Source organism: Cyprinus carpio, chromosome B11 (assembly GCF_018340385.1).
Source record: "Cyprinus carpio isolate SPL01 chromosome B11, ASM1834038v1, whole genome shotgun sequence".
NCBI classification, from domain to species: domain Eukaryota; kingdom Metazoa; phylum Chordata; class Actinopteri; order Cypriniformes; family Cyprinidae; genus Cyprinus; species Cyprinus carpio.
This window is the reverse complement of record NC_056607.1, coordinates 6,957,604-6,976,259: the sequence shown is the minus strand read 5'-3', so window position 1 is coordinate 6,976,259 and position 18,656 is coordinate 6,957,604. Positions and strand designations below refer to the sequence as shown.

The 18,656-nt window shown below is 37.4% G+C and overlaps 2 protein-coding genes across 5 annotated transcripts; one reads left to right on the top strand and one right to left on the bottom strand.

Moving 5' to 3' along the window:
- Positions 1-227: 227 nt before the first annotated feature.
- LOC109099020 (solute carrier family 35 member E1-like) lies at positions 228-6,683 on the bottom strand. Its single transcript, XM_019112579.2, has 6 exons — positions 6,353-6,683; positions 4,351-4,421; positions 4,088-4,225; positions 3,875-4,000; positions 2,813-3,058; positions 228-2,720 (listed from the first exon to the last, which is right to left on the bottom strand). Exons 1-6 carry the CDS (start codon positions 6,681-6,683, stop codon positions 2,505-2,507), a joined length of 1,128 nt encoding a protein of 375 aa, XP_018968124.1. The 3' UTR covers positions 228-2,504.
- LOC109099021 (coiled-coil domain-containing protein 63-like) lies at positions 6,682-17,465 on the top strand. 4 transcript variants are annotated; one of them, XM_042733684.1, is made up of 15 exons: positions 6,682-6,813; positions 10,445-10,520; positions 10,607-10,712; positions 12,322-12,487; positions 12,577-12,696; positions 12,812-12,925; positions 13,242-13,309; positions 13,850-14,037; positions 14,120-14,248; positions 14,325-14,407; positions 14,635-14,803; positions 14,931-15,094; positions 16,475-16,578; positions 16,695-16,788; positions 16,880-17,465. In XM_042733684.1, the coding sequence occupies exons 2-15, from the start codon at positions 10,460-10,462 to the stop codon at positions 16,973-16,975; spliced, it is 1,662 nt and encodes a 553-aa protein (XP_042589618.1). In that variant the 5' UTR covers positions 6,682-6,813; positions 10,445-10,459; the 3' UTR covers positions 16,976-17,465. The 4 variants fall into 4 exon arrangements, with proteins under 4 accessions (XP_042589618.1, XP_018968130.1, XP_018968129.1 ...); XM_019112585.2 differs by lacking the exon at positions 6,682-6,813 and adding an exon at positions 7,150-9,857; XM_019112584.2 differs by lacking the exon at positions 6,682-6,813 and adding an exon at positions 7,151-9,852.
- The last annotated feature ends 1,191 nt before the right edge of the window (positions 17,466-18,656 follow it).

The window sequence follows — 18,656 nt, the reverse complement described above, 5'->3', positions numbered from 1 at the left end:
CATACATTGTAGAACTCCATTTGAGAATTCTAACTAAGAACATATTATTTTTATTTGGTTTTAAACTGTAATGAGCTATTCTTAACAACAAAAGGGTCAATGTTATTTTTTTGTCGTTTGAATGTTCTCCCTACAGTGAGGTTCACGATGTTATGCTTAGAAACAAGACATTTTTAGATCCTAAATTGAATTTTGCTGACCTAAACAAATAGCGCATCAAGACTTCATCAATTTATCTCCTTTATTTTCACATTTAAAAATAAGTCATCTTATAACTTTAAGTTGACAAGAAAAAAAATGCAACATTAACCGTACCAAGGCATCTTAAAAATCAAATACTATATAAACACTGGCTGAAAGTAAAACAATCTCAACACAGAGAGTGTGACAATGCATTTCCACACCATAGAAAAACAATTAACATAACTTAACATGACTGTCAGATTACAGAGGCACACGTCAATGTCCCGTGGGGGGGGGGGGGGGGGGGGGGGGGGGGGGGGGGGGGGGGGGGGGGGGGGGTCGAAGAGCTTGAAGATACTGAAGCTGAAAAAACAAACAAACAAAAAAGCATCAAGTACTACAGTAGTGCATGATTTTCTGAATGGGAAGCTAAAATCACTGCAATGTTTGTACTGTTGAGCTTAGTTCAGGGTTTAGGCTCAGTTTACAATTACTTAATGTGTAATACAACAACAAAAAACTAAAAAAAATATGCTTTCTTGAATCCTTTAAAATCTCATTTTGAGACATTGGGTTTCCAGTGCTTGCACACAAGGTCTTGTTAATGAATATGCTACATCAGCCCAATGTTTCTCATACAGATTACAACCAGTCACCTAAAAGCAATAAGAATCAGGGAGAAGAAATCAGCGCTGAGAAGCGAATTGGCACACTAGTGATGTCACAAAGTGAGAACAAAAGGCTTCAACCGCTGAAAAACAGGTAGAAGGAAGAGAACACACCCACAGCCTTCCTTTACGGCTGCTCAAGCTACAATATCAGTTAATCAACCACTTCATCTGCCTGAACTGATCCAATAACTTCACAATATACAGAGAGACATAAAGACGGAGTCTTTCAAAATACACAACATGAAATATGCCATGATGATATTTAAAATCCATAACACTTAAAATATTTAAAAGAACTCCAAGTTCTTTTCTCATTGCAGAGTTATGCAAACACGTGCATGCTTTTTGCCAAACAAAAAAAAAGTATGTGTCTAACTTTCCAGCAGCAAGACACTTGTTATATAGAACTGGAGAAAGAGAGGGAAAAAAACAGCTAGTTTACAAATATTAAACTAATCCCCCACCTCACACATTTAGCTAAAACTGGCATAAATTAGGGAACGAAGACGATAACTGGTCAGTAACATCTAAAATAGGCTCCAAGTCGCAGATCTCGTCCCACAGACTTTTCAGAAATTGTTTTGGCTAGTTTGCGCCATTTAACAAATTTTATCATAATCCCCCGCCATAAAAAATTTGCCCACAGATTCTTGCAACTACAGGTTTTACACCCTAAAAGAGCTTGAAACACCTCCGGATGTCATGATTGAAAGGAATATTGCACCTTTTAACAAGAACATTCTCATGGAGTTCAGTGTCAAAGAATCAACAGTTCTGAAACAATGTCCTCAAACTTTTTATTTTGAGGAACTGAGGCAAATTTAAACTTACAGAATGTCAATTTCCAGAAAACAAAAAAAAAATTTAAATAAATAAACTGCTTTATGAACCAGCCATCTTCCCTTCCCAGACATTTAATATTAATTAAACCGACCCATAAGTTATGGCCATTGCATGGTAATTCATCTGTCTGCATGTCAGTAAAAATAAAATACAAATACAAAAAATTATAATCATACATATGAATGCATGAACCATGATTCAAGTGATCTTGAACAGTGACCTGTCTGATTTAACACCCCAGAATGAAAAAAAGTGATTCCTTCACAGATATTAAACATTCAAAAAAATAAAAAATCAACAGGGTGTTTTCAGTTCATTATATGGTCAACCAATACACCGTCCTCTATAAAAATAAATAAAATATTTACAAATAAAAGGCAAAACCAGAACATTGACTAATACCCTGATGCATTTGTATTTGCAGTGACCCAGTGTATGTTATATGGCAGAGGTCTCGCTGTTTGTCTCTCACTCGCAGTAGCATGATGACGACAAAGACATATTACATTCTAAACTGCACTGAAATGCACCCTGTGCGCAAAAAAAAAAAAATCCTTGATCCAAAAAAATCCCAGCACCTTCCTCTAATAATCTGCACATACCACTGAGATTTTCCTCATGAACTAAATAAGAAAACAACCAAACAGGGTTTGTAATGAAATAAATAACAAGCCTGTGAAAAAAGCAGTAGGATTTTGTGAGTAAACATTCCTTTTCCGGTCATTCCGACACTTCCTCGTCCGTATGAAAGATTCACCCATCTCCTCGGAAACTACAAAGTCACTTTAGTCCTCCAAAGTGTTGGACTCACACAACGTACTGCTTGGAGCTGTAATTGGTTGTGTAGGCCTGCCGGCTGTACTGAAAGTGATCAGTGAGTACTGTGCTCCGACCGTGCTGAAAGTCTGAGCCGTGAGCGAAGGGCCCGGAGCCGTTGGACTGGGGTTTGTCGAATGAAACCATATCCTGTGCTGAAACTGGCAGCAGTTTCTTCTTGGCCTCCTGGTTGGAATCGTATTTCGCCTGGTGAGAAAAGCAATGGCATTTAAATTGACATCGGCTTTTGCATTCCTCATTTGCGGTTTAAAAAAAAAATTCAAGACATGTGCAATCACCTTATTATAGAGGAAGACGCCTAGTATTGCTGTCATCATGCCGATAATGTTGGCGGTGTTGACGGGGTTCCTGAGCATCAGTAGGGATATACTGATGACCATGATCCTCTTTGTTGCGTTGGCTACGGCGTAACTGAGGGGGCTGACCAGGTTCAGCACACTGAAAGCTATCATGTTTTGTGCAAAGTTGCAGAGACCACTAATGAGAAGCAGCACGATCGTTCCTGTCCAGTTGGAAACCTCTGTCTGTAGAGGAAAGAGTTGGGTTGAATCATATGAAACCTGTTTAAAACATTCCCCCAGTCATAAGAAAAAATGTAGCCTACACTAACATTCGAAAGTTTAGGGTCAGTAAGGTTTTAAAAAAAAAAAAAATGTTTTTAAGGAAGTCTCTTATGCTCACCAAAGCTGCATTTATTTGATGGAAAAACAGTAATATTGTGAAATATTACAATTTAAAACAGCTTTTGAATATAATTTGAATATACTTTAAAATGTAATTTATTTCTGTGATGCAAAGCTGAATTTTCAGCATCATTACTCCAGTCTTCATTGTCACATGATCCTTCAGAAATCATTCTAATATGCTGATTTGCTGCTCAAGAAACCTTTCTGATTATTAATGTTAAAAACCATTTTGCTGCTTAATATTTTTGAGGAAACCGTGACACTTTTCCAGGATTCTTAGGTGAATAGAAAGTTCAAAAGAACACAGTTTCTTTTAAAAATCGAGATTTGTAAGAATTTAAGTCTTTACTGTCACTTTTGATCAATTTATTGCAAAAGAAAAAAACATGAATTTTTAAATGCCAGTGTATGGCCTTTTGGTTAACTAACATGAAGAACATTTGTAGATATATACATGCACACAAATACATGTGTGTGTACACACATCTAGGAATGTATGTGTGTGTGTGTGTGTGTGTGTGTGTGCGCACATATACACACATATATACACACACACTTGTTATACTGGATTTAACTCAAGCTATTTAAAAAAAAAAAAAAAATCCTCTTATTTATTAATATTATTCCTATAAAGATCATTAAAACCCTATTTACCAGGTCTCCATCCATCAGGAAAGATGAGAGGTCCACTAAAATCCATGTGGGCAGCATAAACATAAGTGCATTGAAGCCCAGGATCTTTAGTAACTGGAGGTGATGAATCCTTGTGTCACGCAAGACCTAAAACAACCACAAAAATCATTTCATACAACAATCCAATACATACCCTAACTAACAGAAATCACCCAACAGAAAAAAAAAACTAACCTTTTTCGAGAATATGTTCTGTAAAGAGAAGCAGAGCGTCGCTGCCAGAGCGCTGATCAATCCAGAGACGTCAAAGGACAATTCAGTGACGGTGGCCAACAGAACCCCTCCAATGATGGGTATAAGAGACACATAGACCTGGTCCAAAACAAGGAAACATGCAAACAAACAATTCAAGCAATAAGCAATCAGTGACTGTTTAAGCCATTATGAATTCAGTAAATACATGACTTATTTCTAAATGTGTTTAGATGAAGACAGACCTTTGTGGTTTGCTTCTCTTTCATGATAATCCGTGACAGCAGAACCACCCAGATGGGCATGGTGGCCTTCACTAGAACGAGGGAATAAAAAGAAAACATGCATTCACTCATCTAATAACATCAGCCATTAGTGTCGCCACATGTTCATCTTGTGATTGCACCTGGTGTCTGAAACATCTCAGCTGCAGACGACTCCTCAAAATCTAAAACAATGCTCACACTCTCCCCGCTGATTCCTGCACTAACGCTGCTTCATACTTAAAACACACAATCTGCGTCAGAACAAACTCGACTGCATCAGACGTCACTGCAAATGGGCCTCATCGCAGGTCACCTGACACTAAAGCCATCACAACTCTCAACGATGAGCTCAAAGAGTCGCTGTAAACTGTTTTGGACAAGGTAAACAGGGTGTTATTTTACACGACCATCGAGGAACTTTAACCAAAGTATGTTGCATGTTAAAGACATTTCATTAAGACCCTGAAGAATCATTTCTAACTTGTGAAAAAATGGGCATCCAATGTCCCCTTTAAATTCAGAAATGTTAACTTCACTGGAAATCACAATTATATCAAGCGTCTTTCAAATAAAGTGGGAAATAGCGTAACTATGAGTTATGAGTATATGAACAACCAGGCCAAGTCGTATTTGCAGGAGGGAATTCTGAACGATACACACGTTACCAAGCTGATCTGAAACACTGATATCATCATATAAACTATCTATAATCTATATTTTGGGATCAGTGAGCAGAAGGCAAGCCTGTAGAGCGTTATAATGAATGATTTTGCAACTTAACCATTGATAAACCACTGACTATAAATTATATATAAATTAGTAAAAAATAGTAATTTTCATCACATTCAGAAGTAGCTATTTGGGTTTAAGGCTACTTCTGTGTTATGTTTCAGATTTGATTATTTGAATGTTAAATGTCTATGTTATGTCTGACTTGGATGTACAAGTTCTTCTGGTTCAGTTAAAAGCAGCATTATTTCCAGGTGTTTCATGACTTCATCAACGCATAAATGAAAGCATATTTTTTTCTATTATAATACTTCTATTAGTTTGTTCTAAGTGATACTGCAGTGGGACAAATGAGTATTTTATAGTTTCTGCATGCCTCTGAAATAGTTCCAGGTTTGGCGAATTACAATTCAATATCATCTGACCATGTTCTTTCTTTCTTTCTTCAAATTATGATACAAGTTTGATTAAGTTGATTATAAAATGAATGGACCCACACAAGTCAAGTAGATAAGAATGAAAACTTAAAAGAGCTCATTAAAACATCCTGCATAAAACACTACATATACTGCTTAAAACCATTTAAATGAGAAAAACATGTCACACTGTAGGACACCACTGTCAATGTTACTTTTAAAAACAATAATTTACTACTAAGTCCTAACTTATCTTTTGTTTTGTTTTTTTTAACGTTTCTAAGAAAAAAAAAATCATATCTTTATGTACAGTTCTACTCTGCTAATATTCTATTATTGTACATTTGGAAGATAACGCTTCTTTTATTATCAGGGTTTTTGATGACAACGTAAACAAAAGGACCTGAAGCTTCCCAAACCAGAGTAGTCTGTCTCTGCACTGCAGCCACGCAGGTGGATGATGTGGCAGTATTATTAGGAGTGCGGAAGTGACGTAGTCTGGGACGACTTCAACAAAGTGTAACGTTAGTGTTATCAAAACTCGGACGTAGAAAAATGACCCGAGTGACTCACTGAATCCCTATTACGATTTGTTTCCTAATGTTCGGATGAAAGTGGAAGTTTAAATAGGAAACGCAGTTTGAATTCACAGCTGAGATTTATGGTTACGACAGACAGCGATAAATGAGTAACCTACGGGGATTCAAACTCGATTAAACGAGCCGAGCCGAACCGAACCGAGCTGAGCCGAACATATCCAGTCAGGCTGGGTACTGAGTGCGAAGAATTAGGCCTGTAATAGAAAGTCGCTAAACCGAAAGGCTCCCGATACTCACCAGTGTGCGCGTACGACACCGGAACCTTCCATATGCTGAAATGGGCCGAGACCGAGGCGAAGTATTTCCCGAAGGCGAGCGGCAGAATGAACCAGCGGTAGTAGCGGGCCGGTAACTCCGTTCGCGGGACGCCCCAGGCTCGCAGCAGCGGCGGGAGAAACACGATGATGGAGACTATATGAAAGAGAGACACCGTGACCGGATAGGGGAAGCCGTTGAGGATGATTTTATTGATCACGTTGCCACCAGAGCTGACGGTGTACCAGCACAGACACAGAACCGCGATCCGAATTCCCTCCCGCGCCGGCGGGCGCTGCTCCACTGCGGCCATCTTTCAGCGCAGAGTCGCGACGCGACCAGCGACACCGGAGGACTCGCTGGAGAAAGAGTCACGTGACTCTGCGAGGCCACGCCCCACCAAAATCACCATGGTGACCAGCTGAGAGAGATTCAGGAGAAAGGTGTGCTGTGTGTTTAGATCGGGTTCGTGTTATTGCCTAAATATTTAGTTTTAGCCAACCTGGTTACGTTGCGAATCAATTTTGCCACCACAGTTATCAAAAAATAAGTTCTTTCTGAATTCTGAAAGCTTACGCTGTCTGAAGGAGATCCCATCTAATTCATTATAGTTATAAAGTAACTGCAGTTATTATATTTTTGTGCTAAACTGTAGATCCTGTTTTTAATAAACAAATAAAATGTAGAGCCCATAAGGGTACGAAATGGAAACCGCAAAACCTGTTCTGTTGCAAAACAGTATAAATTAATTAATTAATTAATTTTATTTCTTTTTGTTCTATTTTATTTAACTCACATCTTTTTTTTTTCCATCACAAAAAGTTTGCCAGCAAACTGATAATTTCTCACGGGAAGTTTTCACAAAAGTTTTTTTTTCCCACCTAATATAGTTTTTTACTATCACCAAGTCCCTTTAAGGGCACCGGTAACTACAAAATAATATAAATAATCTTAATCATTTAGACCCTATAGAAAGATTAAAAAGTGCAATACAAAAAGTAGGCCTAGGTCACATACTACAGGATGTTTACAGTTTTTAAAACCAGTAGCAGAGCCCGTCTACGGCCATATTAGACATTCTCTGCCAGTAGTCTGTAATCGTTTTGCTTGCATGTCATTTTAGTAGCGACTCCTGCCATCTACAGGAAACATCGAGGCACTGCAGTTCTCTTATGCTGCCTTCACGTGCTATCGGAAATGTCCTATTTTCCACTTGTGAAGTCGTGATTACGATCTTGTCGTAATCAAGTGCTTTGTTTTCGGAAAGAATAAAATGTAGCATCCCATGGATGACAATCATATAAACATTCACCGCGCTACATGTGCAGCTTGCTGACAATTCAGGAATTTCGGTCAAATACATGCTTATTTTACTGCTTATAAAACATACAATATGCCTCAAATGATCGTTCATATATAGTCTGAAAATACACTACTTTAGCGACAAGACAAAGGGGCAACAAGAGGATGTAGCTGTTGTGAGAACAGCACTGTTGTTACCTCCACAGTGTTTAAAGTTGATGGCCGGCCCTCGGAAACTCTGGTGAAAGGCAGCTTTACATCAGGGCTTCCCAACCCTGTTCCTCGAGATTTACCTTCCTGCAGAGTTCAGTTTTACTTTTACTTACACACACACACACACACACACACACACACACACACACACACACACACACACACACACACACACACCACAGAGTTGGTTTTGTGGGGACTCTTCAAAGACCATTTGTGAGCAGAAGTCACAGTTACACACTGCGCACTCATTGTGGTGGCAGGAAAACAGTGGTAACAAGTGGATGCAAATGGACAAAATCCATGGAATAAGAGAAAAATGTCTTCTTGTGCCTTTGGATCTCAAAATCTGAATGCAAAAAAATAGATTTTTATAGAATACCGTTGTCAAAGATGCCCTATGAAGCTAAACACAGCTGTTTATGGCTGCAAGCCACAGACGGTGCTGATGAAATCTGAATTAAGTCACTTTAACCATTGTATTTCTCCACTCTGCTCTTTCTGTTAAGAGGAAGAGGATTCTATTTCACATTTATTCTACTTTCGTTTTTATTCTAAACCATTCTGGCTTCAAATATCAGTTTCCTCACTTCCTGTATTCCACCAGCTGTGTAATATTTCCATAAGTGCTGATGTATCGTTAGATGATGTTTGAAGCTGATGATATACAGGGAAACCTCTTTGAGCAAGGTTGTGGGCACTTTCCCGTTGAGTCTGGGTGCTTTAGATCAGTCGAGGGCCCTGTGTCTCACCTGGTTGCCCGTTGACGACAACATTGCTCAGAAGGTTGCCCCGTGTATCATCAGTCTTAAACTTTATTTGTATGATGGGTAAATATCATTTAAAGCAAAATACCTTAAATTTAAACCCAGCTGCACAGTATTTGCTTCAGATCTACATTTATTATTGACTCACTGCAGAAAGTCTCCTCCTTAATCTCATTAAAAAAAAGGAAACCTGAACCTGACGTAAAAAATAGGTCTAAATAAGATATAACATATGCAATCCATATGGGAAATAATGTATAAAGTCATATTTTAAACCTATATTTTACATAGATGATTTAAACATATATAATTTTAATCTCCCAATTCTTACTTTTTTCTCACATTTGCAATTTTACGTTCCCAGATTCAGCAAATTATAACTCGCTATTCCCAGTTTAGGCCATTTCACATTCATGCACACAGTTCTGATTTTTCTTCAGAACACTGAGATGGCCTATAAACTCGAAATTGCAAGAAAAAGAAAAGTCTGACTTGTGAGATATAAACTGGAAATTTCATTTTTTTCTCTTTAATTCCATGGCTTCCAAAGACTGCAGCTGTCATTTTCTCTGATCAGTGCACTTTCTGCCACCCCCTACACTAACCCTAAATCTGACCCATCACAGAAAGATTTCTGCGTTTTTAGATTTAAAAACAAACAAACAAAATATTTTATTATGTTTTTTAAGCCATTACACAGTGTCCTCGCAAACATAGGCTAATGTAACTTACATCTGAAATTGTCAAATGATTATTTATTATTATTATTTATTTATTTTGTATTCTTGTATGACTCCTGATACATGAAAATGTTTAGAAAGAAAGAAAGAAAGAAAGAAAGAAAGAAAGAAAGAAAAAGAAAGAAAGCAGAGATGAATGTCACTCTTTTCTGCCACTATGAATCACACAAGTTTGATTACATGCCATTAACTGCATGATTTTTACATTTCTGCCATATAGTCATCCACTTGACATAGTCACCACTGATACGCTACTAATAAATATAATGTAGAAACTTTTCTGTAAAGCTGCTTTGCAACGATTTATATCGTGAAAAGCGCTAAACACAAATAAACTGCCTCGTGTTTGTAAGATGCAGCGCCGCCTGTTGACCGTTAACTGTCTTAGATACTGTTGCTAGCAACAGCCAACCCTCTCAAACGGAGGAAGACGACTGAACTCACCTGAAGAGTTATAAAGGTAAGGTAAGACTTTATTTACCCAGTTAGTTAGTTAGTTAGTGAGCACGACACAACAGTTTAAATAGTGGTTAAAAATGAATCCCTTAGAAACGCATTAGAAATGCATTTTAGTCACAGAAGTGTTAGGAAAGGGTACGGTGGCGTCTGATAGGGAAAATCTTTCTGTCACTTTCCTCGTCCTCTGCTTCATATTAATTTATAAACTTCTAATTTAAATGATTGATTTATTATTATTATTTATTATTATTATTGAAAGGCCTCGCACCACAGAAGACAGTCGCGTTGCTGGGCAGATCAAATCATTTTACAATCAATGAATCAAATGTAAGTTACGATACTTCATGTGAAACATTTTGTTGGTAGGCTACTGTAAATATTTGGGTTAGACCCACTGATCTATATTAATTCATATTACTTCTACCCCATATTTTCTATCCACCTTTTTTTAACGTAGGCTACGTTTCAAGCGGATGCGAATTGTAACTTAGAAACACAGTTTATATAGGACTTGGTGACCGTGACGGTTTTTTGTCTGTTACTCGTTTTGTGTGTTTATTAGCCTATTCATAATTCAAAACTTCTGTTGTTAGCCCAGTGTTGCATTCATGATGTCTGGCGGAGGGTCTCCGACCAAAGCTGGCTTTGACAGCAGTGTCGGTGAAAGTGGTATGCAGATAAAACAATGTAATTGATAATTAATAATCACTATCATGCAGATGAATGTTCTTATGCTATCAGTTGTTTGTGTCCAGACGAGACAGATCTACAAAGAGTACACCGACTGCGGTTGGAGTTGCGCCGACTGGAAAGAAATCGCGAGCTCTACTTGCAGGAAGAGGAAACGTCACGCAAACAGCGGTCAGTTCCACGATCCCATTTTCAAGAGCCATTTTTATTTATTTCTTTTACTTCATTGAAATGGTTCAAAACTTGGTAGAGGTTTTGCAAACGCTTGTACTGCGCCTGAACAAACTCCTACCGAAAGTTCATGTTTTTGGAAAACATATATATATTTCATATAAAATATAAAAATAGTATGTTTGTGCATTTTTCATAATAATAAACTTTTTTTTTCACTTCAGCAATAATCTGCCAAGGGTCTTCTTTAAAAAGAGACCAACGTCTGAACTCCAAAGCATTAATAATAGTATTAATACACATAGTTCAGAAAAGTGTATTGCAATTCAAATTCATGAATATCTTTCTAATAATAATTAGACCTTTGATACTGTCTCACAAAAGATACTTCTCGACAGATTAGCTTCTACTGGGATTACTGGCACTCCTCTGTCTTGGTATAGGTCGTATCTTTCTGGACGCACTCAGCGTATTCAATTAAAAAGTTTCAGATCAAGAACATCTACCGTCACCACTGGTGTTCCACAGGGTTCTGTTTTAGGCCCACTTCTTTTCATTATTTATATACTCCCTCTTGGTTATATTTTAAGGAAACATGGTATTCATTTTCATTGTTATGCGGAAGATAACCCAACTTTACCTGTCTGCCAAACCCACTGGTTCTTTTCCTCCACCATCTTTGTCCAGCTGTTTAGCTGAAATTAAAGATTGGCTTTCAGCTAACTTTCTGAAGTTAAACTGGAACAAAACTGAGGCCCTATACTCGTTGGCACTAGATCTGTTTTGTCTAAATCTATTTGTTTTTCCTTGTACATTGACAATAATGCAATCTGTCCTTCCTCTCAGGCTAAAAGTTTGGGTGTTATCATAGATCACTGTCTTTTGAAACTCAAATTAATAATATCACGCGGACTGCATATTTCCACTTGCGTAATATTAACCGTCTCCGTCGCTTTCTTTCAACCAATAATACAGCAGTTCTTGTTTACACACTAGTCACCTCACGTATAGACTACTGTAATGCCCTTCTCACTGGTGTTCCCTCTAAATTGCTGCGTGAGCTCCAGTTGGTCCAGAATTCTGCAGCTCATGTTCTTTCTAGAACTCTCTACTGAGCACATTTCTCCAGTTCTTCAGCAATTGCACTGGCTTCCAGTAAAGTATCGAGTTGAATTCAAGAGGATGTTTACACCCGTTCTCATGCTCTTAGATCCTCATCTTCAATTTCTCTTGTGGTACCATGGATTTGATTAACTCCCTTCCCCCTGATATTTGAAACAGCGATTGCCTGCTGACTTTTAAAACATGTCTTAAGACATATCTTTTTATACAGGCCTTCTTATAATGTTTTATTGAGTCCTTACTGCACTTTATCTTTATATGCGGAGTGTTTGTTGTGTGTTTTTTTTTACTGTGTAGTGATTTGTATTCTTTTCTTTTTCTTTTCTTTTTTTTTTTATCGGTGCTTGCTTGTGAGGTGACTTTGGGTGTTTTGAAAGCGCCATTTAATAAACTGCATTATTATTATCATTATTATTATCGTGTCTTGCTGTGCTTGAGTATATTTTAGTTGTTGTTGTCTTTCTTGTGTGTGCATGTTTGTCCACAGGCAAGAGATTGCTGAGCTGCGTGCAGAACAAGAGTGGTTGCTGCGTGTGCACCGAGAGAGTGAAAGTCCGGCTGTTAAGGTTGTCAGTGCTCTGCTGAAGCAACGAGACAAGCTGGATGAAGAAACTGAGAAAGAGAAACAGACCCAAGCAGAGCTGCAAAAAGAAGTGCATATGTGCCTAAGTATTGAACGTCATCATGAAACACACTATCATACTGTACAACAGATAGTTATTTGCATACATTCGGTTTACAGATCACGATCATGGAGAAAAAAGTGGTGCAAATGAGAAGAGGACAGGCTTCCCATAGTCACAAGTCTTATACCCGTGACATTCAGAAGGCCATGCGCAGCACACAGAGCAAACTGGATCGGGTAAACAGAGAATCAATAGAATTCAACAGAGAAATCTGACTGATAAAAAATAAATTAAAAATAAACATACCCAGTGTATGAACTTCTCCATTATTGTTTTCCCTTGTCCCTGCAGTCTCATGCTCACTTTAATGAACAGATGAAGATAAACAGCCAGCTCAGGAAAGATATTGAGCTACTACACATGCAGCGTACCCGATTCCAGCAGCTGTATCGCAAACTGGAGAAGGTTGTGGATTCTGGGCAGCTCTGGAGTGTTTTGTACAGTAATTGAGTTTGATACTTCATTGGAACAGATTTGGAGAAAGTCCATCCCCTGTTGTTGTTATCAGCTGTTTAGACTCTCATTCTGACGGCACCCATTCATTACAGAATATTGACTGGCGAACAAGTGATGTTATGCTTAATTTCTCCAAATCTGTTCTGATAAAGAAAGAAACTTCATCTTGAGTGGCGTGATTCAGGAAGTCAGTGTCAGTTTTCAGCAGTTTTTCATTTTGGGGTGAACTATTCCTTTCAAACAGGTGCTTATGTCTTTCTTTCAGGTACTACAAGACATTCGTAAGGATATTGGTGAAGTTGTCGACAAATCAGCCACAGCTTATGATGCGAAGTGAGATACTTTGAGATTTTAAGCTACTTTTCTAATATACAATGTTGCCACAATCATAAAAAACCTGGAAATATCAGCAAATTTTGACAAGATTTCCAGGCCATGAAACTAGGAATTGTGTCTAAACATGTGTTGGACGACATGAAATGGGACTTATACTCTACAACGTCCATGCAGTGTTATTTTAGTATTATTTATACATTGTTTAAGTTTTTATTAATACTTTTAAATAATTAAATAATGATATTTCAGTTCTTATTTTATTATTTATATTTAAAGAATTTATATTTCAGCTTTATTAAAATGAACAAAAAAGTTTTTAATAGATTTAGTTTCGTGCTTCCATGGCCATTTTATGTAAATGTAAAGTAATATTTTTAATAAAACTAAATGCTTGTAATTTCTGTGCATCTAGCATCATCAAACATAAATGCAAAAGGATTCCCAACTACTTTTAACAGAGAAAAATGAACACATCACTTTTATTAAAAAGTCTTTTGGACATTTGAAGACGGTTTTAGTTATCTGTGTGCATTTCAGAGTGGATGCTCAGACCAAAACATCCATGATAAAGGAGAAGGCGGTGAAGGATCTTGCACAGTACTCAGCTGAGATGCAGGAGCTGGAGAGAGTCATCGCTCATGAACACCGACTCAGAGAGTTCATGAGTACCAAGAATAATCAGAGAGTCTCCATGGATAACGGGAAGAGAACCAGACGCAGACAGGGTCAGAGAGCTGTAATTGTAATGATTGATCATAAATCAAAATGTATTTTAGCTGAAAAGTTAACAAAGTGTGCTGATGGCAGAGATGAAGGAGCAGAGGAAGGCAGATGGTGGAGAGGAGACACATGACTCTCTGAAGAAGGCTTTCCAGCAGATTCAGGAACTGACTGGAGAAGATAATATGGGGAAGCTGGTTACAAAATTCATTCAGGGTGAGCTTTGTGTTTTCTGTTTTGTGCTAACAAAAGATTGCAGTGTGTGATGCTACGACTGATTGTTTTTTAACAGGTGAAGAAAGGAACTTTGCTCTGTTTAACTACGTGAATGAACAAAATACAGAAGATGAGAGACTGAGAGAGGAAATCCAACAGGTCAGTGTCAATGTTTCTCATTTTTGTTTAAGCTTTTTTAAGTATTACATTTTAATTAATGGGAAAAGGTTTGAATATTTTAGTTTGAGTTAACAATAACAACGCTGAAAATTACAAGCAAAACTTATTCCAACCCAGGCTGAATGAACACGCAATGTGCATAAAGTTATTCATATTTAAATTTTAATATCATTTTAAACCCATTTTTTGTCCTGATGTTCTTCTAGATTAGAAAAGATACGGAGCAGCTGAACATAAAAAGTCGTCAGCAGGAACAGGAAAGTCAGGTGGCTTTAAAACAGCTGAAGAATCAACTGCAAGAGTGTAAGGCACAGACTCAAGAGTATGAAGCCCAGGCTGATCACATCAGCAGGATTCTTGATCAGGTCAAAACAGGTAGTAGCGAAATCAAAAACCCTGGACGAATCAAGACCACGTTATCATATTGGAAGAAGAATATTACTTATATGAAACTTTTTTTATTCTCAAAATTAGCAGTTACCTATGTTGATGTCATTTCTAGGGTTAGACCGTATATTCAAAACGACTGACTGCAACCTAGGGCAGACGGGAGGCATGCTGGGCTCTTCCTCTGGGATCACAGACAGTAATCTGATGACGTACCTCGGCATGGTGGAGCAGAAGGCCAGTGAGCTGCTCACCATTCAAGCCTTCATTAAATCTAAGGTACTGAAAAGACTCCATTCACTCCAGCAGACATTTAAAGGTTGGATATCATTAAAAATCTGTTTTTCTCTGTATATAAGTGCTATAATCGGGTCCCTGGTGCATCTACCAACCCGGAAAACATGGAAAAGAACTACCCAGTATATATATATATTTTTTTGGTAAGCCTTTCTCTGCAAGCTTGTGAAAAATGAGCCGCTCAGATTTCACTCCCCCTGTGATGTAGAAAGAGGATCTTATTATAACATTACAGCCTCAGAGGAGACAAGCGAGCAGTGGATTTATTGATTTATTTAATGTATATTACACTGCTGCCACACAGATCTAATATAAGCATGCGATTTCTTTCCCGGGCTGTTTACCTTCACAGACGTAACAGACTGTATTTGTAACGCATGTGTGTTTTTAACATAAACTTGTGTGTATTTGATGGTTTAAGTGCAATAAGACATGAAAGAGAACTTCGTTTAGTTACTCACATGTCGTGTGAAAGCCACTTTCTGTGTGTGTGCTTCGGATGTGTTCACTGAGAAAAGTTTAAACTAATATGGTTTAAAACGCATGATTTCAGCACAACAGACATGATGATCAAAAACAAAACAGATGTTTTTAGCAGAGTATCTGAGGTGAGCTGTAAAGGCACAGCCCTATTCTGGAAGAGGGGGCGGGGAGCAGCAGCTCATTTACATTTATAGAGACATGCACGAAAACAGCCTGTTTCTGCTTCCACTCAAAATAGGCATTTTCGAAATGATAAATGATCTGTGGGGCATTTTGAGCTGAAACTTTAGACACACTCTGGGGACACCTGAGACTTATATTCCATATTGTAAAAAGGGGCATAATAGGTCTCCTAAGATAATGTACCTACAGGTTATTTTTATAGCAATTTTGTGTTACTTTAAAAACTATAAATAAGAAATACAAAGCTGTGCATTAGATTCTACTGTGGTTAAATAAAGAGCATAGCAGGTAAAATACAATTAGACTACCAGAGAAAAAAACAACTCATTTTCAAAAAATAAAAAATAAAATAAAAATGTGTACAGAATACTCTCAAAATAGTCTAAAGGACAACCATTGTACATTAACTTGTATTTAAGTGCAAATCAGCATATTACAATTATTTGTGAAGGATCATGTGACACTCTAGATGCTGAAAATTCAGCTTTGCATCACAGGAATAAATTACATTTTAAAATGTTCAAAAATAATTTTTAAATTGTAATAATGTTTCACAATATTGCTGTTTTTGCCTTAGTTTTTTAAATTTTTTTATAACATAATGCAGCCTTGCTGAGTTTTTGAAAACCATTAGAAAATTGAAATTATATTCCAAACCTTTGACCGGAAGTGTAAATTTAATGTAACTGTTGACAGGACCCGGAGAACAGTTCTGACCTGGAAGCGGTTGCTCCATTCCTGCTGGGTCAGAAACCAGACGTTCAGACACACAAAACAATCGCTCAGCCACCCATTACCAAGTAAGAGCAGCATCTCACTTATTGAGCCACACAGGCACAAGATATGGAGATATTGCACATAATATGTGACTTTATTTTGTTAATACATGCTCCTGGTCGTACTGTGCATGATTCAGGCGTGACTATGAGGCAGAGGACACTTCTCTGATAGATGAGGCGGATCGACCTTTGACCCGCGAAGAACTCCGTCAGAAGATTATGAAGAAGAGTGTAAGGAACACAGAAGAGCTCTTTCCTATTCTGATTTACCCATTAACTACAGTTGCATTACAGTTACAGGGGGTTTGTTGGTTATCTGCAGGACCAGCATAAAGACGGGTCTCCGCGTACAGCAGGGAGCAAAGAAGTGAAAACCCCTAAGAGCAGCACCATGTCCAGCACCTCACTGGAGGCTTAATCTGGTCTTCTGGTTATTATTTTATTCTGTGCTCAGTCTCTACTAAATATTGTTAATAGTAATGAATTGATGGGGGATAAAGAAGAATCTTAATGCTTGAAGGATTTGTGTCTCTTTGACATAAATAGCATAAAATAAAATGCATTCTTAACTCAATTCCTGTTTCCTTTAAAGACCTCAGAATTGCATATTCTATAGGAATTCACCCAGATTTTTTAGCCAGGAGATTTTCTGCAGCTCATCCTCTAGTATGTCTTTTATTTTTATATGCTATGCAGTGTATGTGTTCAACTGTTTCTGGTTCATTACATTTAAGTTTAGCTGTTTTGAAACTCGACCCCTTTTTAACTCTCTCCATTTGTTGCAAAAAGTTTTATGCACATGGCCCACAGGGTTACCATGGCAACTCCCCCATTTTTATCACAGCCAAAGCTCAATTACTCATACTAGCAACAGCTTGCGCTCACCCACTCACAAGGACCACCCACACTGCAAAAATCGGCCAATCAGAAATCACGCTGACCAAAAAAGAAAATCAGTGACTGCTCGAATTTAAGATTTTTACTATCATGCCATCTTATCTCATCCTTCCTGTCCTCTTTTTCTTCCCATGATGCATTAGGTTTTTTCTTCTCTCTTCTCTTTTCAAAACTAGAATGTAAGCCATCAGTAAACATTGCGATTACTGACCGTTAGTGATGTCATTTAGTTTTAATTTATTGACTAAAAATTAAATTGATTCTTTTATTCCACAAAGTTGCATTCAACTGATTAAAAGTGACAGTAAATACATTTCTAATGTTACAAAGGATATCAATTTCAAATAAATGTTTTTAATTTTTTCTGTTCACCAGAAAGTTTTTTATTGTGGAAAAAAAAAAAAAAAAAAAAAATGGATCGCGGTTTCCACACACACACACACACAAAAATATTAAGCAGCAAAAACTTTGATAATCGTTATTAATCATTACTAATAATTGAGCACCAGTAATAATTGATAATAACTGAGCAGGATATCAGCATATTAGAATGATTTCTAAAAGCTAATGTGACTGAAGACTGGAGTAATGATGCTTAAAATTCAGCTTTGTATCACAGGAATAAATTACATTTTAAAACATTACAACAGGTAGTAGTTATTTGATATTCTAATAATATTTCGCAATATTACTGTTTTACTAAAGTTTGGATTAAATAAATGCAGCTTTGGTGAAAATAAGCTGCATATTAAAATAAATATTAATTATTCCAAACTTTTGACTAGTGTACATGGTGGTTTTGTGTTCATTTGAGATTTCTTGCTGACAATGAATTTATTGTCTTATTGCTTCCAAACTACTGTTCTAATAATTTTTTTGCCACACCAGTGCAATGGACCATGAAGAATAGAGAAGCACAAAAAACACACAGGACATAGTTGTGAATCCACATTTGAAGATTTAAAGGGATACTCCACCCCAAAATAAAAATTTTGTCATTAATCACTTACCCCCATGTCGTTCCAAACCCGTAAAAGCTCCATTCGTCTTCAGAACACAATTTAAGATATTTTGGATGAAAACCAGGAGGCTTGTTACTCCGCGCCACAAGGATGTGCTGTTTCTACATGTATTTAGCTTTGATTTGAAATAAAACAGCGCATCCTTGTGGCGCGGATGCTACAGAAGAGCATACACAGCAT

Excerpts from the sequence above, each read along its gene's own strand:
- LOC109099020 (XM_019112579.2), bottom strand. The coding sequence starts at position 6,683 with ATGGCCGCAGTGGAGCAGCGCCCGCCGGCGCGGGAGGGAATTCGGATC. Across the intron at positions 4,226-4,350 it reads AAGAGAAGCAAACCACAAAG|GTCTATGTGTCTCTTATACC; the intron begins GTCTGTCTTCAT and ends GTTTTGGACCAG. Across the intron at positions 4,001-4,087 it reads AGAACATATTCTCGAAAAAG|GTCTTGCGTGACACAAGGAT; the intron begins GTTAGTTTTTTT and ends TGGTTGTTTTAG.
- LOC109099021 (XM_042733684.1), top strand. The coding sequence starts at position 10,460 with ATGATGTCTGGCGGAGGGTCTCCGACCAAAGCTGGCTTTGACAGCAGT. Across the intron at positions 12,488-12,576 it reads AAGCAGAGCTGCAAAAAGAA|ATCACGATCATGGAGAAAAA; the intron begins GTGCATATGTGC and ends TTCGGTTTACAG. Across the intron at positions 14,408-14,634 it reads TGAGAGAGGAAATCCAACAG|ATTAGAAAAGATACGGAGCA; the intron begins GTCAGTGTCAAT and ends ATGTTCTTCTAG.